At 46.1% G+C, this 27,509-nt stretch overlaps 1 protein-coding gene across 6 annotated transcripts in view; it reads left to right on the plus strand.

Annotated features, from left to right (window-relative positions):
- The first annotated feature begins 1,873 nt into the window (after positions 1 to 1,873).
- The window catches only part of EVA1A (eva-1 homolog A, regulator of programmed cell death), a 196,730-nt gene continuing 171,094 nt past the window's right edge, over positions 1,874 to 27,509 (plus strand). For all 6 annotated transcript variants that reach the window (XM_069850756.1, XM_069850757.1, XM_069850759.1 and 3 more), the window contains exon 1: positions 1,874 to 2,083. In XM_069850756.1, coding sequence (XP_069706857.1) covers positions 1,984 to 2,083 — 100 coding nt within the window. In that variant the 5' untranslated portion in view covers positions 1,874 to 1,983. The remainder of the gene's footprint in view (positions 2,084 to 27,509) is intronic.

Consider the following 27,509-nt stretch of genomic DNA (forward strand, 5'->3'; position numbering starts at 1 on the left):
TTTCTGTTGGAAACAATGACTGTGGTATTCATGGCAGCATTCTTGAAAATGTCTTTCACATATAATCTGACAGCTAGTCTGATTTTTGTCTGGGAACAGCTGAAACATTGTTAGAAATTCCAGTGTAAGAAACTCTTCACAAGCACACTCATCTCTGAAAAAAAACCCAGAGCCCTTTGGGCTGAAGTCTCTTATGCTTGTTTCTAGCTCTAAGGTGAATATTTTTGGAAAGTTTTGCTTAGTTCCATATGGTTGAACAGAAAAGAGGAATAAAAACCAGTTGTGGTTTTCCTTGGATGTCCCCACTCAGGTTACTTTTGCTGGAGGGAAGCTGTGGCTTTGTTCAGCAGCTCTACCTGTGCCAGGCTCCATCTCCCCTTCCGTGGCATCCCCACACGGTGCTGCTCCATAAGATTGTCTGAGTATGCACACAGGCTACTAAAAGGCTAGTGTTGGCTTTGCCTATGAAAACTATGCCCCACTCTCTCTGCACTGACACTCAGTTTCTGCTTTAGCAGCAAATATGTTGGTTGTGTTCATTATTTATATGTAAACCTATGGCTGAGCTGCAGCTAACACTGATGACTGAAGCCTGGGATCTCCTTCCTGCACCTAGGGAGGACAGGGTCCACCAGTCCAGTCCACGTCTGTGTCCTCAAAGCTCAGCTCAGCTCTTCTAAGCTGTGGCTGGCTTGATGCTGCCAGGATGTGGATGAAGATCAGGCAGGATCGAGTATTGGATGCGCTTCCAGGTGAGCTGGAGCCTTCCTTCAACTCTGCAGGGTGAGCAGTGCCAGAGTTAGCAGCTAAGGCTGTGCTAGTGGGAGGTTAAAGTAATCACTATGGAAGGAGACAGGTCTTCTGGGTCTGAACATCTCCGGTTAGGATCATAGAATCATAGGATGGTTTGGGTTGGAAGGGTCCTTAAAGCCCCTCCAGTTCCACCCCTGCCCTGGGCAGGGACACCTCCCACTGGACCAGGGGCTCCAAGCCCCATCCAACCTGGCCTTGAACCCCTCCAGGGATGGGGCAGCCACAGCTTCCCTGGGCAACCTGGGCCAGGGCCTCCTCACCCTCAAAGTGAAGAATTTCTTCCTTATGTCTAGTGTAAATCTCCCCTCTTTCAGCTTAAAACCATTCCCCCTCATCCTATCAGTACAATCTCTGATCAAGAGCCCCTCCCCAGCTTTCCTATAGGCGTGATCTGCATGAAAATCCCCTGTTGAGCTTGATGGTGGGGACACGGGTCCAGTGGGATGGAAGGAGTCTGGCATGTCTGGCTGCTGCCAAAAGGAAGGAAGGTTTTGGATCCGTGGGATCCGTGGGCTGACACCAGTCCCAGCCCTGCAGTGGGACTGGAGAGGGTTTGATCCTTGGGCCTGTGCGAAGTCTCCTTTGTTGTAGGGTCACTCGCAACAGCGGACAAAGCTGAAGAATTGTCCAGGGCACAAGTGCTCACACTGATTTCAGCCACAGCTATGAAGTCCCATGACTCCAAACCCCCATGTGAATCCAGGCGCTTTGGTTTGGGCTCCCTCCTTTGAAAATACCGCCCATCCTTCCGTCCAGAGAGGAGAAATCCCAGGGTATCCAAACCAACAGCAACCAGGCTTCTCCACACCAGTCCCCCCAGGGACCCCCCAGACGTGCCCCCCCAGCAGCTTGCAGGGATGCTGCTGCACAGCCAAGGTCTGCGTGAAATTGGGGCGAGGTGACGGCTCTTAGGACCCTGGGCCCTCCGCCAAGGCTCAGGTAGGTCTGTCTCATTCATCAGCCTCCCTCAGCCGGGATTCATTCACTCCCAGGGATGTGTGTGTGGGAGTGTGTGTGTGTGTGCCGAGTGCTTTTCCTTCCCCGCTGCTCGCTCTGATCCTTCCAAGCGATGGAACTACCACTGTTCTCCGGGCAATGAGGAGTGCTGGACTGGGGCAGAAAGCGCTTTCCTTTTCTCTGGAAGAAAACAAACCGTGAGGATACTTAAGGATGTGCTGCCCAGATGTGTCTCCCACCTCCACCTTCCTCACAGGGCTCCTGTGCTTGACAGCTTTCAGCAACTTTGCGAAGACTTCTGCAGACTTCTCAGGTAGGGGAGAGGTGCTGATCCTTGAATAAAGCTGTTCGGCTTCTCCTTGGTGGCAGCTTTTATCAGAGAGCAGCTCAGGGAAAGTGGATCCGAGCAGATCGGGGGGTAATTTTAATCTTTTTAATATAAGCTGATGAAAAGCGTCTTCCGTGAGAGGATTTGGGGTTTGTTAAAAGCCTTTGTCACTAACTCATAACAAAACTATTTCGGTGAAGTCAGAGTCACTTTGGGAAGAAGGAAGGGAGTGCTGTTAACTTGTACAAATATGTGGCAGGTTTTGTGCTGTGTTTCTCTGAGGGGTGAAAAGCGCTGGGCTAGGGGACTGGCAAGGTCTAGGACATAAATTAAACCTAACATAGAAAAACCCAATTATTTTGTAATGGGCCAAATGTCCCTCCTCTTAACGTACAGCTCCTGATTGTTGCAAAAGTCCCCCTGAGCTCCAATAAAGGAGACGTTACATGCATAGAACGAATGATATTCTGAGCCTTTTTTTGCTTAAATGAGAAATGTCTCATTTCTAAATCACTTTTGAATCCGAAAATATTCGTAGCGCTTGTTTTGTGCACAGCAGGTAAATACAGAGCGCTTTGAAGGCATGGGATCCCATATAAGTTGTAGAACTATGTACAGCTGCATCAGTCACTTTAAATTTAGCTTTCTGCTTCTGTTCTTTGTGGATCAGAGAAAATGTAACCGATCTCATTTTACGGTTGAGCAGGGCTGCTTAGTTTGCTCAGGAACGGTCAGCGAGGGTCCCTTTGCTTTGGGGATCTCGGCTCTAATTTTGGGTCTTGGTGTGAAGATCTAGTCTGGCGTATCCTTTAGGTGTATGTTGCAAAACTCTTGCAGCGGATAAGAGCTGCCAGTTAGTGTTTGCTGATGAAAAAGTGTCATTTGGCAGAGCTGAATCTCACCGGACTCCGATTTCAACACATCCCAACACCGCTGCTCGCTGCCTGGGAGTGCAAGTGCCCGTGTGCCGAGAGAGGTTTGTGTTAGAAAGGAGGGAGAATATACACAGTAGCTTGAAGTCTTAATGTGAATTGAAGGGAGCTGACTTGCTTGTAATTCAGTCTCCTTGGGAGGCAGATCAGTCCTGGGGGGCTGCCATTCAAGGCAGATCTGCTTCTGAATGGAAAGGGCTGGGGCACTTTCCTCTTTCTACTGTGTTTTTATCCTCTGCTTTCTTGGCTTTGAGCTTTCTCTGTGCTCTACGTTGGGAGCAAGTTAATGGGGAAAGGGTGCATAGAGTGGCCGGGGCAGGAGCTAAACCTGCAAGTTCTGGTCCTTCTGAAATACACATAACGTTTGTCTCAACCAGGCCAGATTGATAACCATTAAAATGTGCAAGCATCCCAGAACAAGAGTATTTTACACTGTGTGCATACAGCATAGCAAGAGCAATAGAAACAACCATAACAGGCTTTGGTGATGCTGGCAGGGGGGGCAGAACCTGTCGTTTTAAAAAAATGGATAAGAAAGTTGCTGACAGCAAAATAATGTTTTCTGCAACACCCAGCTGTACCGTCACATTTCAGGAGAAGACGAGTGGCTTTAAACTCCATGTATGTGGGTGGCTTTACTGTGGAGCAGGGTCTGTAATCCCAGCAGCGCAACTTCCCGTGTGTTTCCACAACAGTTGAAAACTTTTGGCAGATCCCAGCTATGTTTTCTGATAGCAGGCTTGGCAAATATCCCCCGTCTTGTTGGACTGGCTGTACCTTACAGGACAGGAAACATGATTTGCTGCAGGAAAGGGCTGTACCCAGTGTGTAGCAGCGTGAATGTGGCTTTATGAGTTCAGGAGCTGGGTAGCCACAGGATGGAAGGAGGCTGGAAAAGGTACAGTGTTTCCCAGATCTCAGTTTATGCTTCCCCAATACATTTTGCAAAGACCCCATTCATCGGATAACTCTTCCTACTGATGGAGCACCTTGTTTGTCATTGTTACCCCTATATATAAATTGTCAGCTGGCATGAGGAATAGAAGGGGAGGTAGCCTTTTAACATAATTTGACTCTACTGGTTTCTGGCCACTTGTCTACTTTTTCTGTGCTTTGGGGTATTCTGGATTCTTCTCCTGAATCATTTGGTTGGAAAAGCCCTTTAAGATCAACCGTACCTGCCCACTACTAAACCAGATCCTTGAGCACCTCATCTACCCATCTTTTAAACCCCACCAGGGACGGGGACTCCACCACCTCCCTGGGCAGTTCTTCCAGTGCCTGAGAAACCTTTCTGTGAAGAAATTGTTCCTTATATTTAATCTGAACCTGTCCTGGTGCAATTTGAGGCCATTTCCTCTCATCCCAAGACTTGTTACTTGGGAGAAGAGACCAACACCTGCCTCCCTATAACCTCCTTCCCGTTGGGGAAGCCTTGTAGCCTTACTGTGTGCCATCCTGCCTAGAGGTGGCGCATCCAAAACACTAATTGTCTTCATCCCAGGGAGATGTATGGATTTGTATTGATTATTGAGGCTTGGTGCGATCCCATGAGAGGTTTCTGCAGCAGCTTGACTGCTGGAGGGAAATGACACAGCTCAGTGAGATGTAAAGCCTTTTTCAGGTCGCAGATAGCAGTGCTGTCCATAGAGTGCAGCTGATGCTCTTCTGAGAAGAATGGTTTTTTTAAACTCAATCCTGTAGACTTTGTTTAGTTGCAAAACTTCTCTGCCTTCTCATCTTGGTTCGACTCAGCTCTACCAGGAAAGTGTTGCCATTAATCACAAGTCATGGTGTTTTTGTGATGGCCCAGACAGAACGTGTATGTCCAGCCCTGGAAAGAAACAGCTTGGGGATGGCCTGTCTTGAGCTCTAAGCAGATCATGAGCAGCAGTGACCTGACTCACACAGTGAAACTGCAACAGGACTGGTTGAAAGACTTACCAAGAATTGCACACCCACCCACGTGAGCTCCCGGTGCTCTCACACTGGTGGGTCTTCAAGGTATGTGTCTTGGCTGCAGGAAGATTTCATTTCTTCATAGCTCATGGGAAGGTGCCCTGAGAGTGTAAGGAGAGGTAGATCTGGTGAGGATCTTCATCATCTCAGCTCCCAGACTTCTGCGTGCGTGGTCTCCCTCCGTGGCTCCTGTTTGAACAGCTCAAATGCCACAACGCGAACATGATGAGTGCGTGTCCTGCTGGGGACTGGTGCAATCTGAGATGTAAGAATTAAAATTCCTTTTAAGTGAAGTATTTGAACTATGTGAAGAGTTTTGAAGTTGTTTTCTTTAATGGTTCTTTAGACATTGATGTTTGCAGGAGGGTGTGGGGGTAGGGAGCAGGTCCCTGGGGAGAGAGAGGAGTTATCAGGCACTTTGCAGCCACTTCTTAAGCAGGCCTGGATGTTTTCCTCTGTGACTCCTTGTAGGACAGGCTCTGGATCTAATCTCATTCTGTGACCAGTTCTCGTGCTCAGGACTGTTTGAAGGCTCAGGACCTGGTGTCATGATGTGTCATATACCCCTTATGTTCAAGGTGACACTTGAGGACCGTGATGAGGTGTGGGACAAGAGGCTGGTCTTTTGAGTCTCCGTGTTTTAACTAGAAACCCTTAATTCTAATCTCAGTCCTGGCAATGAACTCTCTGAGATCCCCTGTGGCTGATAAACTTCACCTTTGCTTTAGCCCTTTTTCTGTTTGTGGTGGGAGTCCGAGACAAAGCGATGGCTTGGGTTGCCAGGGCAAGCTATGCCATAGCTCCTCTGTGTAGGCTCAGGGATGCAGCAATTCACGTGCGGTGCACAGAGCTCGCTCCTTAGAGGGACTAAATTAATGAGAATGGGGCCAAAATTAGCCTTTGGTGCTAACTTAAAATGCAGGTGTTGAAAGCTAAGTCAAAATCTTAGTCAACAGCTCATATCCCGTGTCTCTAGCTCCAGCCATGGAATTCCTATCTCTGAAGCTGATTCCTGCAAACACATGTTGAATTCTGCTTTGCCCGCTGCCAGCCAAGCTGACCATTTAATTTCCAGCTGCATACCTGCAGGGAATTAGGCTTATGTGATTATGATGCTGTGCTCCAATTCTATCTCCTCCCTCAATAACTTTCCCATTCATTAGCTAATTTCAGGCACAGAAAGGTGGTGGCAGCAGATCTTCCTAATTGCTACAAGCTTCATGTTAGCAGAGAAATCACTTCCATTTGCAGACATCAGAGAATCCACTTCAGGGACCTAAGCCAAGAACCAAGGTTTCTAGGCATGGAAATAGCTTTAGGAGCTCATGCTTTCTCTGACACAGGAGAACCCAGCTGCAGGACACGAAGCTGTAGGAATATCAGCCCGAGTAGTGCTCCTCCCCCTGGGCCCGCTTTAATATTTATGTCCTAAAATAAACACGAGCTGGAGGTGAGCAGCACTTCTCTTTAAGAGAGACGAGGAGGCATGGAGGAATCCTGGTAACTCCCACCCACACCTTGCAGGTGAGCCCTGAGTGGCTTTCAGGACCTCTCCCTGGATTTGCTATCTGTCTTTGAAAGCACAAAGATGTTTTGTTGTTTTTTTTTAATTTTTATTCCTTTCCCCAAGAATGGCAGGTTTGAAGTGAAAGCCGCTTTTGCCACCTCCCTGCTAATTGGCTCAGGGTGTTTGTTTGAGTTGATGAGGGCTGGAGTTGGGAGGGGAAAGGCACTTCTCCCTCATAGCATTTAATCAGTCCATAATAAAGGCAATTTGTTTGACAAGTCCATTCACCAAATTATCATCAAAATCTACATGCTAACAGCTTCTGAATGGCTTTAGTCAGACTTGGAGATTGGTTTTGGAGCCCTGAACGGGTCGATGGTGTCAAGGATTTCCCCATGTTGAAAGCTGCAGGCTGCAAAACGCGGACTTTCAAGAGAAAGGCAGATACAATTTCTTTTCCACTGTGGTGGTGTAACTCAGTAATGAGGCTTGTGCTTTTGACCTCAAGGGCAAGCAGACATGCATTTAGACTTTGTTTAAAGACTGAGCCAAACCCAGGCCACCTCCACACCTTTCCTTTTAGGTGAAGGACTCTGAGTGATGAGGTTGGAGGGCTGCTATTTGAAGAGGTCATTGCCCCAGGCAATGCTTTCCTCCTCAGGTGGAGGTTGTATGTGCCACCTCATCCATCACAGCTGTGTGGGCTGCAGTTAGGCTTCCTGAGGGAGCTCTGGGCTGGAGTAGAGAATTTCTCCTTTGCAGAGGGGGACAAAGTCCCAAACCTCATCAAAGACCAGCTTTGGCCTCTTCTGGTGGTGTTCTGGAGATGTGGCTGCACGGTGAGCTGCAGGGGATGGGGAACTGAAGGGGGTGGCTGGGTCTGGCAGCTGTACAGCCCTTGAAAGGTGGAGCTGCATTGAGTTTTGTGTCACGTATCTCTGTTAGAAGTAGTTTAAAGACCTCGGAGAGGTGTTGGAGGAGGAAATCGGTAGAGGTATATGAAGTTCCACTACTTCTGCTGTTGGGTCCTGAGGACAAGAAGCACAGAATCTGGGGCTATTTTAGTGCCTTAGAGAATTGTTTTGGTTTGTTAGCAGGAATGAAGCTTTGTAGGGGTAAAAACTCCCAAGTGACAGGGGACAGGACGAGAGGGAATGGCCTCAAGCTCCAACAGGGGAGGGTCAGGCTGAACATTAGCAAAAAAATTTTCACAGAAAGGGTCATTGGGCACTGGCAGAGGCTGCCCAGGGAGGTGGTTGATTCACCTTCCCTGGAGGTGTTTAAGGGACAGGTGGACGAGGTGCTGAGGGACATGGTTTAGTGTTTGATAGGAATGGTTGGACTCGATGATCGGGTGATCTTCCAACCTGATGACTCTATGATTCTATGAAATAGACCACATTAAGCAAAGATGCAAGTGTCTCTGGACTCCTGTCCCATAGCCTGCTCCAGAAAACTGTGGATTTCCCAGCAGTTGTGATGATAATGCTGTGAGGGAGGACTCGGTGCTTGCTTACTTACTCATAAAATGTTCAGAGTCTACTCTTACAAACAGCTGAGGGGACCAAACTGAGCTTCAGGAAGAGAAATGTGGGTTTCTGCTTCTGTGTGTTTGTGGTCCTGGGCTGTGCCCAGAGGCACTGCTGTTACTGTTCTGAGGAACCAGCTGCAGGTTGGTTTGTGGTGCCAGGGGAAGGAGGCACCATTGGGGAGGGATGGATGGGATTGCTGTGGGTGCCAGGATGCCTTGTGAGGGGTCTGTGTGAAACCTCAGTGTGCTGTACTCGAGCCCTGAATCTGCATCCAGCTATGTCACGTGGAAATTGTGGAAATGTCACATTTAGCCATTAGAGCTGTCAGCCGCAGCTTCCCTGGGCAACTTGTTCCAGGGCCTCCCCACCCTCATGGTGAAGAAATTCCTCCTTCTGTCTAGCCTAAATCTGCCCCTCTCCTGTTTGTACCCATTGCCCCTCGTCCTGTCACCACAAGTCTGTGTCAACAGTCCCTCCCCAGCTTTCTTGCAGGCCCTTTTCAGGTGCTTCTATCAGTACCAGGAACACTTTATTTAATTAGTATCAATAACAAAAAAAAAAATCAACTCTAGTAATTTTGATCCCTTCAAAGCATCCCAGGTTATACCCAGTGGATGTACAGTCTGTTCAAGGAAAATGTCTTTGCAGCGTTTTTCCTATGTCTGTGTGTTTTTGGGGACACAGATACTGCTGAATTAAAGAAAGCAACTGTTTCTGTCCTCAGGTGAACATTGTTCACTGATCTAAGACTCTGTGAAAGCAGATTTTATATAACACAAATACTTTGGTCAATTAAAAAAAAAATACTGGGAATATTAATCTATCCTTTCTCAACCAAGACATGTAGATGCTATTATCATGACTTAACCACGTGTGTGTATGTGTGGTATGTTGGGGAAACTGTATTTACACTTGGCACTTTTGCTGATCCTTTTGTTGATGCTGAAAATGAGGCTGTTCTGCATTTGTGATGCGGTGATTTAGGTAGCCAGCACCAGAACTGTTTACATGTTTTATTTGAGATTGGCTGCTTGTGCTTGGCGTGTTCCAGCATGTACGGATTGAACCTTCTGCTTTCTTTTCCAAGACAGCAATCCCAGTCCTTGTGGGAGACCATTTGAAGCAATTACCCCTGTTTTTATGTGGTTTTGTCATTAATTTTTACCCGCACACCCAAGACCTCCACAGATCCAGCCTGTTTCTGTGCCTTGCAAAGCAGGTGGCTGCCTGCAGGAGCAGACACAGTGTGCTGCTCAAAGTAGTTCTGAGGTTTTTTGGTTGGGTTGGTTTGGTGCAAGGCATGTTTGTCTCTTCATGTGTCTTTTGTACAGGGGCCGCTGCTGTTGTGTTAACACGGTTTGCTCCTTGGTTTATGTGTTCAAGATGAATTCCAGCTCAAAGAGGTTAAAGCTTTATAGAAGTGAGTTGAGCAGGGAAGTGGCTCCACCGCTGATGATGAAGCGCACGCATCTGTGACCCACGCTGTGCTCACATGTTAGTTTATTGTGAGCCTCACAATAAAGGATAGCACTGGGTTTTGTTCAGCTAAACAACTTCGATGGAATGAATTGTATAGAAGAAAGAATAGATGAAGCCTGGCTGTTATTTGCCAAAATCTTCTTTGTTTTAGCTGCCTTGTGTGGGCTGCAGAACTCTCAGGAGAGGAGAGTCTCTACAGCAGCCAAGGGGAGCTGGCAGATTGAACCGGGAGGCAGAGGGGGATGCTCAGCAAGAAGGGGCAAAAAATATTTCTGATTCTTCCTGCCCTTTGGGTTTGTTTGTCTTTAGCTGCCAGCCCCAGGCTTCCACGGGGCTAGGCTGCAAGAGCAGAGGCTCTGCTGTGCTGCTAAGGTGTTCTCTAAGTCTGGTTGGGGCTGTTTGGCTTGGAGATGGCTCAGCGTTTGCGTGCACAGATCGGAGTTGGTGCATTTTAGCAGTGGCACAGCCAGTGGCTCGAGCGTAAAGGTCTCTCAGCAGCTGCAGGAAGCTGAATGCTCAGTGTGAGACAATCCGTTTTTCTTGCTGGATAAATGAAAATCACTTTTCCTTTATCTCTCTTTTCTTAAACATTGTCCATGTAATTGGAGGGCAGGGTTCAAGTTCAAACTGATAAGATTATTTTGCTTCCCTACGCTGCATGACAATGGTCCCCTTGGCAAATTAAGCCGGGGACCTCCTTTTGCTGTAATGGGAACCAGTCTCATTAGAAACAGAGCTGGATTAGTGGAGAATCCAGCCTACCATACAGATACGCATTCTGACCCCAGCAGGTCTGAAATGCCTTTTGTTCACTCCAGCCTCCTCTGTGCTTTCCCAGCGCTTCCACATCTGTGTGGTGGAGCTGGTACTGGTTGTTTCTGCGCGGGGGAAGCCTGCTGGGGGGTGAAAAGGAAGTTGATTGACCAATGTGATATCACAATACGAATGATAAAGCGATTCTTAAATATTTCCCTTGATTCAGGTCATTGGAGTGCAAGACTGATTAAGTTGCCTGTTGCAGAGTATTGGAGATTAAGGGCCCCTCTTCATTGGTTTGACCTGTGAGACAGAAGACAATCCTTTCATGCCTTTCAACATGACTCTCTTCTACAGATCAGAAAATCTGGACCTGTGTACACCAACCTCTTAAAACCTGGTCGCAGGAAGTTCTTTCTATTGGGGAAAAGAAAGACAAACTTTTTCACCTGTGTTGGCTCTGTCTGTTCTTCATGGTGATTATAGAATCATAAAATCACTAGGTTGGAAAAGACCTTTGAGATCATCAAGCCCAACTGTACCTGTCCACTACTAAACCAGATCCCTGAGCACCTCATCTACCCATTTTTAAAACGCCTGCAGGGATGGGGACTCAACTAGTTCCTTGGGCAGCCTCTGCCAGGGCCTGAGAAGCCTTTCAGTGAAGAAAGTTCTCCTAATGCCCACTCCGAACCTCCCCTGGTGCAACGTGAGGCAGTTAATGGTGGTTATGAGCTCCTGATGAATTGCATAGACTGTCCATGTGGCTTTATCAACCAGTTGGGACCAAGAGCCTTGAGATGGCTTGGTGCACCCTGGTGCCATCGTGAGAGTGGCACGACTATGCCCGCTGCAGGATTTGGCGGTGATGTTGTGGCTCAGGAGCGGTGCTCAGCGGTGATGGTGTTACTTCTGGAGATGTTTATGTGCATGCCCGTGCTGGCCCTAGCTCCGTGCTGGTGTTGTACATGCTGCTGATGTCTGTTGGTCTCTGTCTTCCCTTTGCATCCTCACGTTCTGCTTTTGGGATCCACCCTATCTGTCAGTCTGTCTGTCCATCTATGTATTTGTATTATTTTTCCTCTTTTTGAGGCCTCTCATCCCTGGGAGATTAGAGATACAGCCCTGGCTGATTCCAGCTGCTCCCGTGAGATGGAGCCACGGTGAAGATACTAGGAAGGGTGAATCCCACAGCTTCCTGGGCTAAGAGCCATTTTCTGATCCTTAAAAAGTATCTTTGTGCCCTTGCATCAGTCCTAGGTCCTATTTCTCTGATCTTGGAGGTATTACCCGGAGCTTGAGTCCTGGCTTTTGAGCTTCATGCTCAAAACAATCTAGCAGGGAGGGCAGACTGTGGGCTCTGTTTGAAAGAATGACCCTGGCCAGCTATCGGAGTAATTTGTTGCTATTGATTAGCATGGAAGTGAATGCTTAAGTGGTGAGGAGTCCTGACTTGTGTGAGTAATTCAATTTAAAGCAGTGGGGCTATTCACATGAGGGAGAGTTGCCTCCTCTTTATGCCCAGTCCTGATGGCTTTCAAAATAAATGTCATTAGCAAGAACAAGGGTTAACCAGGGTAATTAACACTGCTAAGATATAGTCTCTCTCTCACCAGCCAGGCTGCAAACAAGCAGCTGAAGGAAGGGTTTTCTGTTCTTGTTCCATTTTTGGATATTTTAAGCTTTCTCGGAAAGACCAGAACAATGTAACGCCCTTTGACAATAGCAATCTCTTTTCTTCATGGCACAGCCTGAGCAAGCATTCAGACTCTTTCCTTCTGGGATTGCTCATTTCCTTTTTTTTCCCCTCCTGAAATAAAAACAAAACTCCCTCAAAAGCACGACTTCTGTGACAGAGCCAGCCTCTGTCGCTCCGTCAGGCAGGCATTGGATGGGACATTGTCTTCTGTTTCTCAGGGGTAAAGAAAAAAATAGAAAGCAACAAAGAAACCCTTTTCATATGTTGTTTTAGTGCTGTCAAAAATAATAACTAATGCCTACCCTGAATGTCCTTCAGTGCTTTTTCAGAGGTTTCCATCCTTTATTTTCACGGGGGAGAATGAGGCACACGGGAAAGGAATCGCATTCACTGAAATAAAATATCGTCAGGCCACTTGGAGGCACAACCCTTGGGTCTCCTGAAGTCTGGGACTGTAGCCCGGAGCCTGATTCAAGTGTGAGGGGAGCCTGTGATTTAAGAGACTGTCACAGACCCCCCGGGTGCCCCCTCCTACGCAGCCCCAAAGCTCACCACGAGAGCCTGGGGTCCGTGGGACTCAGCTGCTATTTCCCTGCCTGTCTCTTTGGATTATCTGTTCCCTGAGTGTCTCTGTGTGTCTTTTACTGTAGCTTGATTGCTTGCTAGGTTTTTTTGAGCTCAGATCCCGTAGTCACCTGGATTGTGGGAACTTCTAGTACCTGAAGGGGCTGCAAGAAAGCTGGGGAGGGACTTTTTACAAAGGCTTGTGGTGACGAGGGACGTTGGGTATAAACTGGAGAGGGGCAGATTTAGACTAAACAGAAGGAGGAATTTCTTCACCGTGAGAGCAGTGAGGCCCTGGAACAGGTTGCCCAGGGAAGCTGTGGCTGCCCCATCCCTCGAGGTGTTCAAGGCCAGGTTGGATGGGGCTTTGGTCAGCCTGATCCAGTGGGAGGTGTCCCTGCCTGTGGCAGGAGGGTTGGAGCTGAGTGATCTTGAAGGTGCCTTCCAACCTGAACTATTCTGTGATTCTAACTTATAAATAGAATCATAGAATAACCAGGTTGGAAGAGACCCACCGGATCATCGAGTCCAACCGTTCCTGTCAAACACTAACCCATGCCCCTTAGCACCTCTCCCACCCGTGCCTTAAACCCCTCCAGGGAAGGTGACTCAACCACCTCCCTGGGCAGCCTGTTCCAGTGCCCAATGACCCTTTCTGTGAAGAATTTTTTCCTAATGTCCAGCCTAAACCTCCCCTGGTGGAGCTTGAGGCCATTCCCTCTTGTCCTGTCCCCTGTCACTTGGGAGAAGAGGCCAGCACCTTCCTCTCCACAACCTCCTTTCAGGTAGTTGTAGAGAGCAATGAGGTCTCCCCTCAGCCTCCTCTTCTCCAGGCTAAACACCCCCAGCTCCCTCAGCCGTTCCTCATAAGGCCTGTTCTCCAGCCCCTTCACCAGCTTTGTTGCTCTTCTCTGGACTCTGGGTTTGGGTAGTTGAAGGGTACATGTACCGCCCCATTAATAGTGCTGCCTCTCTGAAGACTTTCTGAAAAAGAAACATCTCCTGAAGTAGATAGATACCTCTGAGTAAATGGTTAGATAGATGGTCCTGTCAGTCTGCTACTTTTAAATGAGTGTTTTCACTTGAATCCTGTCTGTGGGTAGTCAGACGAAGTTACTCCTGGAAAGAATGCCTTGGTTTGCACTTAAGCAGTCCAAAGCATCGGAGTAAATTCCAAAGGAGCAGACAGAGGGGTTTCCCATGTCTGTGAAGCTTGCCAACATACACTCTTGGTGAGACATTGCTTCAGTAATGTTTGATGTGTCAGACCCATGGTGGCTGCCTGGACCTGGAGAAAGGTGAAGGTGCAGCTGTGCCTGGTGGGGGCATTTTCTTTGCTGCTTTGGCCTGAGAACATGGAACTCTGATGTTATTTCCACCAGCGTCCCCATGCCTCTCTTGCAGACATGATAGAGAATGAAACACTTCTACTGCTTTCTTCACCACTGGGACTGCAGGCTAGCCGAGCCCCCTCTGCTCCCCAGAACCATACCATAATTTGCTTGGTCCAAGCTCTATGTGTTTTACAAATGCTTGATGCAGCTTGATCCTGGGAGATTTCAGAATCGTCTTTAAACATAGATCTGTCCCTTTGTACAAAATCTTCTGCTAGTTCATAGAATCACTAGGTTGGAAAGGACCCACTGGATCATCGAGTCCAACCATTCCTAACAAACACTAAACCATGTCCCTCAGTGCCTCATCCACCCGTCCCTTAAACACCTCCAGGCTCCAGGCTACTTTCCGCTGTGGGGTTAGTGAGGGCTGCAGGATGCTGTTAGCACCCTGGGTGAGATGTTACCCTTGGTATCCACACCTGTTGGATGCAGAACCGTCATTTGAAGCCCATCTCAGCTTTGTCAGTGCTGGGGGATTAGTACAGAGCTGCAGCTCTGGGTCTGCTGGCCAAAGCAGCCCTAGCGACAAAACGCTGGATGGGGAGGGAGGGTGGCCACATGCTTGGTCCCTTCTTTGGGGACCCATTTCCTTGTGTAGTTTTCTGGAGATCATTGCAGCTGCCTCCATCCCAGCCCCGTGTTATTGGCTGAATGGCAGCACTGATGGATGTGTAGAACATCAGGCTTTTCCCTGAGCACTTGACTTGATGGTGGTTGGTGGTGGGGCAAGGCTGAGTTCTTCTGTTCTGGAAGGAATGGCTATCAAGGGGCAATAAGTTTTCATTTAGGGCTTTTTCCATTGGTGACAATGAGTCTAATTTGCATTGCAGAGAAGCCTTGGTGTAAATGGTGCCTGGCTCTTGTGATAACAGAGCTCAGCTGTGCTCCAGCCCCTGGGGGATGTGCATTAAGGGTAAGAAGTTTTTATAGACATTAGGCATGTTGAAGGCACATTTAGCACAAAAATGTGGTGAGGAGAGATAGGGAAGTGTCCATCTTATGGTGTGTTTAGGCAGAGACTGACCATGCAGGAAATTTGTGGACAGAGGTGGAAATATACTCTTCTAGGCTGTTCTCCATCTGAGTCTTGCCTGGCCACGTGAGGGGAGCATCCAGCCCTCCTGATGCTCAGGCACGAGCAAAGCTTGGTCTCGTTTGAGTGCTCTGGTAAAGGCTGTTTTAGGCTCGCTCTGATGCTAGTGATGCTTCTGTGATAAATATTTCTTGGTGTTTCTAATGCGGACATTAGCACTGTTTGGAAACTTTAAAACCTGTTGTGGTAAAGTAAGGCTACAGGTAAACACCTTGGAGGCTTGGTTTGCCTCTCAGAGAAGACAAGCCAGGAGCTTTTTATTTGCAGCTACTTTAGATTTTCTAGCTTTACTTGAAAGCTGAGATGTTTTCGCCTTTTCCCTCTAGTTCTGAGTTTCTAGCAGGTCTTCAAGTAACAAATTCAAGCACAGTCAATACATCTTTCAAAAATAATTCACAGTTACATAGCATTGATTGATCATGGCTGTACGGGCCTTTTACCATAGAGAATAAATACCGGTAACATTATTTTGGAGATGGAGAAACTGAGGCACAGATTGTGCCATCGACAATGGGATTCTGTTTTCCTGAACTGTTGCAAAGACACCTTCGTCTAAGCTAAGTTCCTTTGGACTTCTCGGAGACGCATCCTCTGACTTGTGTTACATCTACATCTAGAGATCACTGGCATCCCATGATAGCTGGTTCCTCTCCATCAACCCGAAGAAAGGTCACACTGCTAGCTTGGATTAGATGGATCCCACCCCAAAACACTGAAGTGGAGAGCAGTAAAGCTGGCATCCTGACTTCCAGCCCATCTCCTGCACCTTGTTTAGTTCTTGGTGCTTTGCTGATACACAATCGATTTAAAGTGATTCTGTAACTCCTTCTTCCTATCTTTTTAGGACAATTTCACAGGAAAACAATTAGGGTGGGGAGGTATGGAGCTGGAATACCACCCTCTGTTAGTGTCCTTACGCTTAATGTCCGTGTAGTGGACTAAAAGCCTTGCAGTTTCTCCCTTATGATGAGGAATGCTAGGTAATTCTCCTTGTACTGCTCTGATGGAGCTAAACAAACCCAAAGAGTGAGGAAACTGTGTTTGTATTTTCTATTTTTCACTTTCCAGCCTACGGACACTAATTAATTGTTTTGATGTATGTGCTGTCTCTTATTCTTAGAAAAGTTGTGCTTGTTCTAAGAACAAAATGACATTCATTCACTCTGAAACAACCTGGGGATTTGTTTTCTTGGGTGTTGTAGAACAGACTAGGTATAAATGCTGCAATTAGGAGGTGATGGGCTAATCTCATTAGTCAGTGGGAGGAAACATTGGGGTCAGTGGGCTGGATAATGAAATCTGAAGATGAATTTTGATGTGCCAGATGGCCTGGCATAGCTTTTTCCACTAATTTGGGAGGAAGGAGAGCCAATAGTAGCTTTGAAGAACAAAAAGCTGTGGCATGAGGCAGCATGTGATTCCTCTGAGCTAAAAACTTGTTTGTGTGCTGTCTCAGTTGAGTGCGGGCCAATGGGATTCATCCAGGCCTGCTGTCTTTTTTTGGGTATTAAGAGACAGTCATTCAGTAGAAGTTAATGAGGCACTGGCGAGGTGTTGCTGTGGTGGTACAGTCAGTGGCTAAGCAAGAAGAAATAATCCCAACATCTCATCCCTTTGGAAAGGGTTGATAAATATCTTTGTTCTGTAGAGAAGGTGGTGTTTATTGTGTCTTGTTATCCACAAGTATATAAGAGTTAACATTCGGAAATCATATATTTGTTTTTAAGATGAGACTGTAGGCTCTTTTCAGCATAATGCTTTGCTTGGGTTCAACTCTTCATTTTCTGGAGTCAGTCATAGAATCACCAGGTTGGAAGAGACCCACCGGATCATCGAGTCCAACCATTCCTATCAAACACTAAACCATGTCCCTCAACGCCTTGTCCACCTGTGCCTTAAACCCCTCCAGGGAAGGTGACTCAACCCCCTCCCTGGGCAGCCCCTGCCAGTGCCCAATGACCTTTTCCGTGTATTTTTTTTTCCTAATGTTCAGCCTAAACCTCCCCTGTTGGAGCTTGAGGCCATTCCCTCTCGTCCTGTCCCCTGTCACTTGGGAGAAGAGCCCAGCTCCCTCCTCTCCACAACCTCCTTTTAGGTAGCTGTGGAGAGCAATGAGGTCTCCCCTCAGCCTCCTCTTCTCCAGTCCGTTCATTATGACTGGAGTAGCAAGAAATAGTGGTTTGGTATCTGAAAAATAGAGAAAAAAAAATTTGCAGCTTTCAGGAGTGACCTTTGAGATAGAAACACCTCATTTGTGTCTTGGCCCAACCTGGGATCCTGTCACCAACTTTTGCTGCCACAGAGAACCTGCTGCTAATTTCTGTTAACATTTAGCGTGCTCAGCACCAGCACACGCTGATGCATCGACACATGATGATGTGCTTCCCATCCCGAGTTTCTCTGCAGGGTTGTGGCCCAAGAGATAACCCCAGAAGTAAGTGGGAAGAAGCTGAGTATGTTCCTCCTTCTTTCTCCTTTGCTCCATGCAACACAACTACTCATTCCTTGCCTCTCTTGCCTCCCCACAGCAGTATTTTTCCAGGAAGCAAACAATGAGCAGGGTTTGCCAAGCTGGGCTGTATCACCTAAACCAGGAGCTGAGGAAATCCACTTGCACGCTCTGGCCACATTTCCTGGCTCTGATTTCTTTCAGCAAGCATCCAGTGCAGCAAAGGTTTGTCCTGCGCTCTGGGCCATTGCAGCAGCTCTACTGATGAGTGCCCAACTTTGGAACAGTCTGATAATAGCAGTTAGTCTATAAAGCAGCGTCCAGAATAGTAGCCAGACTTCGTCTGGCTGTGAAATAATGAAAAGTGTATTTCTGATACCAAGACTTATTGAAAAATGTGCTTGCAACTGGGACGCAGCCAGTCAGCACTCTGTGTCTCCTGAAGGAAGGGAAAAGAGGGAAGTTTTTGTAGTGGTTTAGTGTGTGTGTTGTTATGAGAGCTTGGTGGCCAGGCTGGATGTTGCCTTGAGCAGCCTGATGCAGTGGGAGGTGTTCCTCCCCATGGCAGGAGGTTGGAACTGGATGATCTTGAATGTCCCTTCCAACTCAAACCATTCTATTATTCAGTGAGTCTACAACGACGTTGGTCTGATGGCAGCGATGATGCAGTGATAGAGACCCGTAATCAGCCTGGGAGTAGCTCAGGTTAAACTTAGCTGGAAGTTGTAGAGAGGAGGGAGCTGGGCTCTTCTCCCAAGTGACAGGGGACAGGACGAGAGGGAATGGCCTCAAGCTCCACCAGGGGAGGGTCAGGCTGAATATTAGGAAAAAAATTTTCACGGAAAGGGTCACTGGGCACTGGCAGAGGCTGCCCAGGGAGGGGGTTGAGTCACCTTCCCTGGAGGGGTTTAAGGGACAGGTGGACGAGGTGCTGAGGGACATGGTTTAGTGATTGATGGGAATGGTTGGACTCAGTGATTGGGTGGGTCTCTTCCAACCTGATGATTCTATGATTCTCCTAGGTTCCTTTACCATCCCCATAGAGCAATATAGGCTTTGGTTTCTTAGCCCTGATCTTGGGTCCTATTTACATTAGCATGAGTCAAACTCCATGATAATGTTTTTTTTTTAATTTTTTTTTTTTTTTTACCCCTAAATGCCTTAAACACTGCAGCACATCAAAATGATACATGTGACCTTGCCACTTCCAACGTAATGTGTTCCATGTGCAGAAAGCACAATTTGATGTGAAAATCTTAACCTGGTAAGGATACTTCTCCTGCAGAGGCACTTAGCGGTGGCAGGGATGGTACCAGAGGAGATGCAGCTGTGGGAGAGGCTTTTATAAATCACAGTGGCCCCAGATGTTGGGCAGGGCAGGGGGGAGATTGATGGGAGGGTGGGGGAGCCGAGGCAAGGAGAGTTCAAGCATCACCCTGACCCGCGAGAGGGGAAAATAGCCCCAACCCTCGACAAGGTTTGATTGAAGCCTGCTGTTCCCCCAAAGGGGAAAGGTCAGGCTCCGCTTTGTCAGGCGCCCTCAAACAAAAAAACCTGTTTATACAGGACCCACCCCTATACCTTGTGAGGTGGAGGGGAAATGGGCTTGGAGGCATTCAATGCTCCTCTCTCTGGAAACACTTGCGTCAAGGAACAGTGGAAATTAAGACTGGGCTGGTAATAAAAGCCTGGGAGCAAGCGGACAGGTTAAACTCCCGCATAAACATTAACTGACCTCCATAAGCATTATATTGGTGGTCCAGGGATACCGCTTTTCAGTGCCTTGGTTCTCTCGCAGAAGTGATGGGATGTGTTGGAGGGTGGTTGTTGCCAGCATGTGCTCAAACTTGTGCCTGAATTGGTTCACTGCTGGATATTATAGAATCCCTAGGCTGGAAAAGACCTTTGAGATCATCAAGTCCAACCGTACTTGTTCACTGCTAAGTCATATCCCTAAGCACTCATCTTTTGAATACCTGCAGGGAATTTGAATACCTACTAAACCAGATCCCTGAGCACCTCATCTACCCATCTTTTAAACCCCACCAGGGACGGGGACTCCACCACCTCCCTGGGCAACCTCTGCCAGTGCCCGAGAACCCTTTCAGTGAAGATTTTTTTCCTGATGTTCAATCTGAACCTACCCTGGTGCAACTTGAGGCCATTCTCTCTCGTCCTGTCACTTGGGCGAAGAGACCAACACCCACCTCTCTACCCTTCACCACCTTTGTTGCCCTTCTCTGGACGCACTTCAGGACCTCAAAGTCTTTCTTGTGGTGGGCAGCCCAAAACTGAACATGGTATTTGAGGTGTGGTCTCACCAGTGCTGAGTACAGGGGCAAAATCACTTCCCTGGTCCTGCTGGCCACGCTGTTTTTGAGACCCCTGCAGTCTAAGTGTGGTGTGGAGGGCTGGTGGTAGCTGGGCAGAGGAGGGTTTACACATTTCATTGCCAACTCAGTGACCCAGCATAATGTTTTGCCAGCTCTGATGGCTCAGCTGGAAGTGAGGTGTAAATACACGGTGTGTCTGGTGACCCGCAGTCAGGGGGACAGTCATTTAGAGGTGTCTTGACTTTCCAGCAGTGGAATTGTCTTGCCATAGTAATTTACCTTCTTTATTTCTAGGCATCCTCTTTCCTAAGTAACCCAAAGATGTTGAACTTCTGTCCATTTGAATTGTTTTTGTGACCTGCTCCCTGTGTCTTTCAGACACATTCTGTGTGACCCGCATAATGTGATGGGTACTTGTCCAAGTATCATAACACAAACACAAATGCCTCTGTCACGTGGTCATACACGATGGAAAAATGGATATTGGGAATCAGATATGACTTCCATATCCTGTCCTGCATGTGATGTGTGCTGATATTGTAAATAAAGCTGTTTGGTTTTGATAGGAATGGTTGGACTCGATGATCCGGTGGGTCTCTTCCAACCTGGTTATTCTATGATTTTGTGAAATGGGGAGCCTGTGTGCTGCCGTACCCAAAGGTTGGATGCTTCTTCAACGAGCCAAAGAAAGAACTGGCGGCCCAGTAGCCAATTTCTGAGTGAATTGGATGTTTCCATCAAAGGAAAGGGGGCAGGAAAACAGCTTCAGCCATCTGATTTTACTGTACCACCATATGTCTGCCAGAGCCGCTTTCCGACCTCTTCCCTCCTCTTCTGCCCTTGCACAGAGGAGAAGCCGAACCAAGCTCAGCCAAGCATGGGCAATCTGGCATCTCTGCTCTGGTCCTGCATGGCTTTTATTTGTTTGAAAGTTACCGGTATAGAATACATTGATTAATGGCCCAGTAAATTAATTGGCAGCCTCTGTAGGTTGCTTTGCAGCCGATGGTTGGAGAGGGAGCTGTCGGAGTGGAAAAGCGTAACAAAGCGCCAACTTACTAGGCTGTGACGGTGCCTGCTGTATGGCAGGCGTTTTCCTAACAGGAAAGGAAACAAAGGCATTTCTCTGAGGAATGCTGCAGGCAGAGACTGACTCGCAGGGAGGGTGGGGGAAAGGAATTTTAAAAAGCCCAAAACCCAGTGGTACAAACCCAAATGTGTTGTTCAAACGCAAAGCTGGCGCTCTTCGGTTAATGGAGTCTTTGCCGCAGGGTTGTTGCTCAAGGCTGGCTTTGATTTGATTAACAGAGTTTGATTATATGGTGTTTTGTGTGTTGAAGGGAAGATCAAATTCTGCTCAAATCTGAGGATGGGAGGGTCTCTTGCTGGCTTGCTTTCCAAAGCAGCGTAGACATCACTAAAGAGGGAAGTACGAGCTGTGTCTCTGCCAGCTGTTGCTGAGCACTGGCTTTTCTCGGCTCAACAAAGTCACTTTCTGATCAGAAAGTGGAGCAACAACTGGGAAATCTGGCCTTAAAATACTCATTTGTGCACGCCAAGGAAATTCCTGAAGTTAAATACCAAAAGCAAGACTTTTCTGTTTTCCTGTAATATATCACGATTCTGGTCTGTGTGGGGAGCAAAAGGTGCCATCAAGAATGAAAACAAATGAGAGGAGTTGATGCATGAAATAAAAGATATGACTTTTTAAATGTCTTGGAGAACATGCCCTTGTCTGTCTGATGCATTCAGTCAGCTCTTTTGTGTGAACTGCATTATTTTGTTTTTCCAATTTTAGAAGAAGCTATCACGGTTTGTTTGGGTTGTCTAGATACTCCAGGAAATAAAGCAAAATGCTTTGCTTTGCCCTGGACTGAGGTGGTTGCTTAAGTGAAAAGTCAGCTTTGTAATGATCCTTCCTTACCTGAGGGACTGGAATTTAGCTCCTTCCATGTTCAGCGTTGTTAATGTTCCCTTAATGGGCAAAAAGGAGGGAGATGCAGCTCCAGAAGTCAGTTCCTCCAAATAGTCTTTGAAACGTCATGACTTAAGTAGGATATTAACAAAGTAGGATCTTAGCTCCGGCTCAGACTTCTGGCTTCTTAGTTGATTTTTGGTGGGAAGTAAGGATTTCGAGCAGGACTCGAGCTACATATTGTATTAGAATCATAGAATAACAAGGTTGGAAGAGACCCACCAGATCATCGAGTATAACCATTCCTATCAAATATTGAACCTGGATCTGAGCCCATGTCACTTAAAGTCATTGGATTCTTCTTTGGAATCACTAACAGAACAAAACTTCACTGTGGGAGTCTGATCTTACCAAAAAGGAAATGTGCCATTAGGGCTTCTGCAATTAAGAGTACTATAGCGTTGTAACGCAATACCTTCCTCTGCTGGTTCAAAGTTGTTAAAACAGAGCTTGACAGGTTTAATTTTATACTCATTCAGAAGTATGATCTTGTTCTGTGGTCGGGATGGGGGGAAATACGTACCGGAGTTGTGGAAGGGGCAGTAGCAGAGAGCAGATTTCCAGTTGTTGCTCGGCGCGATGGCTTTTTCCCCACCACGTGCCTTGCTGTCGCTCTGCCTGCCATGTGAGAATTCCTGTGCCTGGGGATGTAGGAACAGTGTGACCAAAATAAAACAGAGCAGATGGTTTGGAGGCGAGAGCTAGAGAGCAAGGCAAGCACCTGCTCGCTTCATGGGTGTTGGGGGTTCTTCAAAGAGAAAAAGGCTTGCATTTACCTGAAAAATCTCACCGTACTCATCGTACATCCAAGGTGGTTGATTGATAGGATTCACTATAGGAAAATAATGTTAACTTTACTATTTTGTTTGGTCTGATTAGTCAGAGGCCACTGAGCTGCTGCCAGACTATTCACTTGGCTGGCTGACTCCAAATGGCTTCGCCTGGAAGCGTGGGAGTGTGTCTGCTCAGAGACGATGTGCGTTTGCAGGGCTGGCTGTAAGCTTGGGATTGGCAGATCTGATAAAAGCTACCTTTTCTCCTCATGGGAAGGAGAAGAATGCCTTAGTGCTTAACCTGGCAGATCTTTACGTGTGCACAGTCATGCCTCACACCAGTTTAAGTGAAGACAACCTTCGTGTTTTGCCTTGTCTTTGCATAATGAGACACCAAAGTATTGCTTGTCTTGGCTAAACAACAGAAACTGGTTGTGATGAATTGCATTTCTGCCTGCTTCTGACTGGTTTAAGGTGCTTATTTCAAGTGGCCAGGAAGAAAAATGCATGTTTACATTTTCTTTAAATGGCTGGCGCGGGCTCTTTACCCCTAAGTAGTCCAGATTAGCGCATAGCCAAGAGTTCTGGCATAGGGCCACAAGGACAAATTATTCACTGTACTTTGAAAGGGTGTTGGGTTTCTGGATCTGACCTTTTGGGTGGATAAATGGGAGGATTAGCTGCTAAGGAAGCAATTATCCACTCTCTATAATTAATATCTCCTTCTTACTCTCTGGTGTTATTTGACCTGGAACCAGAACCTGTTGGTGTTGCCAGTTTTGTGTAATTACAACCTTTAAAACAAGGTCTAGAGTCCCAGACCTTTCAAAGTCAGCGCAGTGAAAATGGAGAGCAAGAACACAAGGGTGAAGTTATTGAATCAAGCTACAGTGTCCAAAACAATGAACATCGGGATGATTAAAGACTGTAGTTTCGTCCCTGAGGTAACTCTCTACCCTTTAATGCCACTGTGTCTTTTGACATGAAGATTAAATATACTCACTATTCTTCTTAAACAAAGCCTGCCCTGTCAATAAAGCAAACAGGTGCCTAATGCTTCTGCTCTTGCCTTTTTAAAGGTTGCTTCTCCATCAATTCTGCTGTGTTTTCAGCTGTCACAGTTTCAAATGCCACCTTGGTCAGGTGTGGCTAGAGGTTGTCGTTCTGCACTATCATTTGCCATTTACAAAGCCAGGCAGATGCAGCCAGATGTTGATAGCATCTGGCAGCTCTAGGAGGAGGCTATATTCTTTTTCCTTCATTTCTGAAAGTAATTTCAGATTCTTTATTTATCTCTCTATTTTGAGGTATTTATAGTGTCCATTGCTGTTGTAAAGGAGACTGAGACTCAAAAAATATTTAATGATTCTCTGGAAATGTTCAGTTTTGGTGTATATCTGGATTCTTTTTTTTTAAGAAATATAATTTTAAGAAGAACAGAGCTCAACTAAATCAAATTGAATTCCCTTCTGTGAAAGCATTTCTTGTTAAACTTTTGCACACAAAAATTGCTTTTGGAACAAAAAGCTGAAGGAGAATAAACTTTTAAAACATGTAGATACAAAGTTAAATATTAACTTCTTTTTAAACGTCTAACAGGATTAAGTGGAGCTTTTAAAATGTACTTGTAAGCTGGAGATTTACTGCAGACTTTTATTTGATGCCATTGCTGAAGTAGCACCATAGGTGGGAGTTAGTTATTTCTCTCTTGCACTGTATTTTGAGATAAAGGGAAATTGGAGTTAATAAATTAAGGATAATTAAAGCTTTTTCTAGGATATGTGTTTTAGAATATGCTATCTGAATACCAAAGGTTCTCGAGGGGATTGTCAGTTGAGTGAAAGTCACTGGGGGAGTGAATGTTGCTGCGTTTCAGGGAATGATGAGGTTTTAGCAGGCAAGGTGGGACTTTGCGTAGCACGTAGGTAAATGGGGAAACTGCAAAAATACATAGTGAGATTATGCACTGCAACCCAGCTGAGGGATTGTCTTCCTGCCTACCGCAGGCTGAAAGCAAAAACAAATAAAAAAGGGCTAGGCATTTACAGTGTTAAACAGCAGTGTTTACTCAGAGGAGACCTCCTAAGTTGTCTCCTGGAGACCACATCTAAGGAAGAGCTCATCTACCAAATGGTCTTCTGCAGAGCACTAACTCCAGTAAAAAAGCACCCAATAATCTGCTTATTGGGCCTTGAGCATACAGAAATTCCCATTCAATAGTCAAAAATAAAGCAGAAATTTGCTGTTAGTGAACTAAGATCTTTCTCTGAGCAAGGGAAGCTGAATTTCCAGAGAAAATACTTTCCACGATTACTGCAGCTGCGAGAAAATGCTGTTTTCTTGATAGAAGAGGGTCTCAACTGCTACTAATGTCAGAGAGTCGTTCTTGGAGTTGTGAGTTCCCTGCTCTGTTGGGAGGGATATGGGGTTTATTTGTCTGAGCTCAGTGGGAGACTGATTGAATTAACCTGCGCGATGTGAAAACCTGCAGACTGTTATGTTACCCTTAAGGCAAATTGAACTTGGAGACAAACATTGACAGTGCTGATTCAGAAGAAGAAAAACATGGGGAATGTGAAAGCTGAACATCCTCTGTGCTCTTGCAGATTAACGTGGTGCTACCTGTTATTAAATCAAGGAGGTTCCTCTGTGTTGTTGTAAAAGATGTTTGTCTTGGCTTTCAGAATACACAAGGACTAGCCTGGAGGGCAACTTCAATTAGATCTCTGCTGTCTTCAGGTAAACTTAGTGGTTCAATTCAAATAATAACTTTTGTTATTCTATTATTTTAATTTATCTTCAATTAGTGGATCATTAAATAGCAGTCGTGATAGTTTATAGCAGTCCCCATTTCTCAGTTGATGTGTCTTGGGCCAACACTTGTATTTTAACACCTGACAACTGCAGATGTGTCCACCTTGATGTGTTCAGGTCAGGAGCGTGCTGAGTTTTAGTGTCTCACTCAATATTGTGTGTTGGTATCTTTGTATGTTGTCTTGTCCAGAGAAGATTTCCACTGGCAAAGAAAACTTTAGACTTAAGCAGTGATGAAAGTTGATGCTCCATCTCCCAAAGTTACCAGCAAAGCCAACGTGAGCTCCCTTGCTGCCTCCACTGTTTCTGCTGATTGTGACTGCCTCAAACTCTGGTGGTCTTCTATTTTCCTCTTGACCCCAGGAGAGGGACTTTTCAGTCTCTTTTGATATTCTCAGCCTTTATTTGTAAAGTTAGAGTTAATTCAGTCTGTCTTTGGTTGTACCCATACGCCTGTTAGGGGTGGTCAAAGCGCCTCTCAATTTTTCCAGTGTTTAAAATTTGCTTTCAAAGTAAGTAAAATAAGAATTCTCCCATAATCACCTGTTTCCAGAAGATGGAGCTCCAAGAAAAACACTAATTACTGTGGAGTTTGTAATTTAAATTATGAAGGTTAGCAACACTAATTCTGTGTCCCTGGCTGGGAAGACTTGTCAACAGCTCAATTACCATCAGTGAATCTCATTTTGTATTCCAGAAATGCAGTGAAAGGAACCGAGAGGAGAAAAATAGGTTCTTTTACCTCAGCCTGAGAGAGCCTGGGCCTGTATCCAGTTGTGAGTAATGCTTGCTGGAAACAAGACATGAGCACTAACAAGGAGAGTAATTAGTTATTACTGTAGCTTATGAAGCTATGCCACAAGTTTTTGCTTACTTGGAGCTTTTCAATCCCAAATGCAGGGCTTTGCTTGGTGAATACTTCTTTTTGAAGTTATTGAGCTTTAGTGAAAGGTTTGTCTTGTGAACACGTAAGATGTGTTATGGTGAGGGTCTGGCTAAACAGGCTTAGCAGCGCTGCTCAGCTTTGAAATCTCAGTAATTGGGTTGCACACATGGATGCGAGGCTGGGATTTGGTCTTTGCCGATTAAGGAAATTTATACCAAAGAGACCTTATGTGTCCAGAACTTGAATAGACTGCTCTCTTTTGGCTCTGACAGCTTTCAAAAGGAAGTCTTGAAAGAGGTGAACCCCTCATCTGTCAGCAGCAGAGCCCTTGCGTCTTGCTGTTCCCCTTGTCCGCACTCCTTCTCCTCCCTCCCTGGTTGTTCTGGACGTGCTCTGATGCCGTGTTTGGGGAAGCAGAGGTTTGCCTGCAAATTACTCTTTTTCCTGAGGGAGAGCTGGCTGGTGCATGTATGGACTGTTAGCACATCCTGGGTTCAGGTTCAAGGGGGAGAAATTCAGCCTGGACTTCTTTGCAAATGGAATAATGAAAAATTTTGCTTTTTGAGAGGGACCATGACTTCATCTCAGCCTTATCAAGCTACCGAATGGCTGGTTGAAAGTGTCAGTTATTATTGTGGTGGGGGAAAGTCACCTCACTTTCAAACATAACACCCAATAAAACTCTGTTTTTATTATAAATAAAAATGAAATCTAGTTCCATGAGTTCTTTTTTTCTATGAGATCCTTTTTTCCCCAGTTTTTCAACCCAAAAGTACCAAAATGAGATGAGAATTTTTGAAGAAAATACAACAGACAAATTTTGCACAATTTTTTTTTTTTAAACTATGAGAGAAATATCAATAGTGAGGTCTACAATTAGATTTTTTCCTTTCTTTTTTAATAATCTAAGCCTTTGGTCACACAAAATTTTGAAGTCTTTTAGGAGTTTTTTAACCAGTGCTAAAATCAAAAGCAAAGATTAGAAAAGATGGCACTTCAGCCTGTAAAAGAGTCATTTGTGTAGGCAGAAATGTTCACATATACCCAGCTGCAGCCCTGAAATTGTTTTTCTAAGTTTAGACCAACCATCTACCCCATTGATAACCCATCTATGGGATGGAATTGAATTAACACTCAGCTTTGTGCTGTTGGAAATGCTGTTTCCAAAGGCGAGTAATGCAGAAATCAAGATGTGCCTTCAGATAAAGAAACAGAGACCTGCTGCAGTGGTGGGACTTGGTTAGCACCAATATTACTGGTTTT

Source organism: Phaenicophaeus curvirostris, chromosome 2, assembly GCF_032191515.1.
Source record: "Phaenicophaeus curvirostris isolate KB17595 chromosome 2, BPBGC_Pcur_1.0, whole genome shotgun sequence".
Taxonomy (NCBI): Eukaryota; Metazoa; Chordata; class Aves; order Cuculiformes; family Cuculidae; genus Phaenicophaeus; species Phaenicophaeus curvirostris.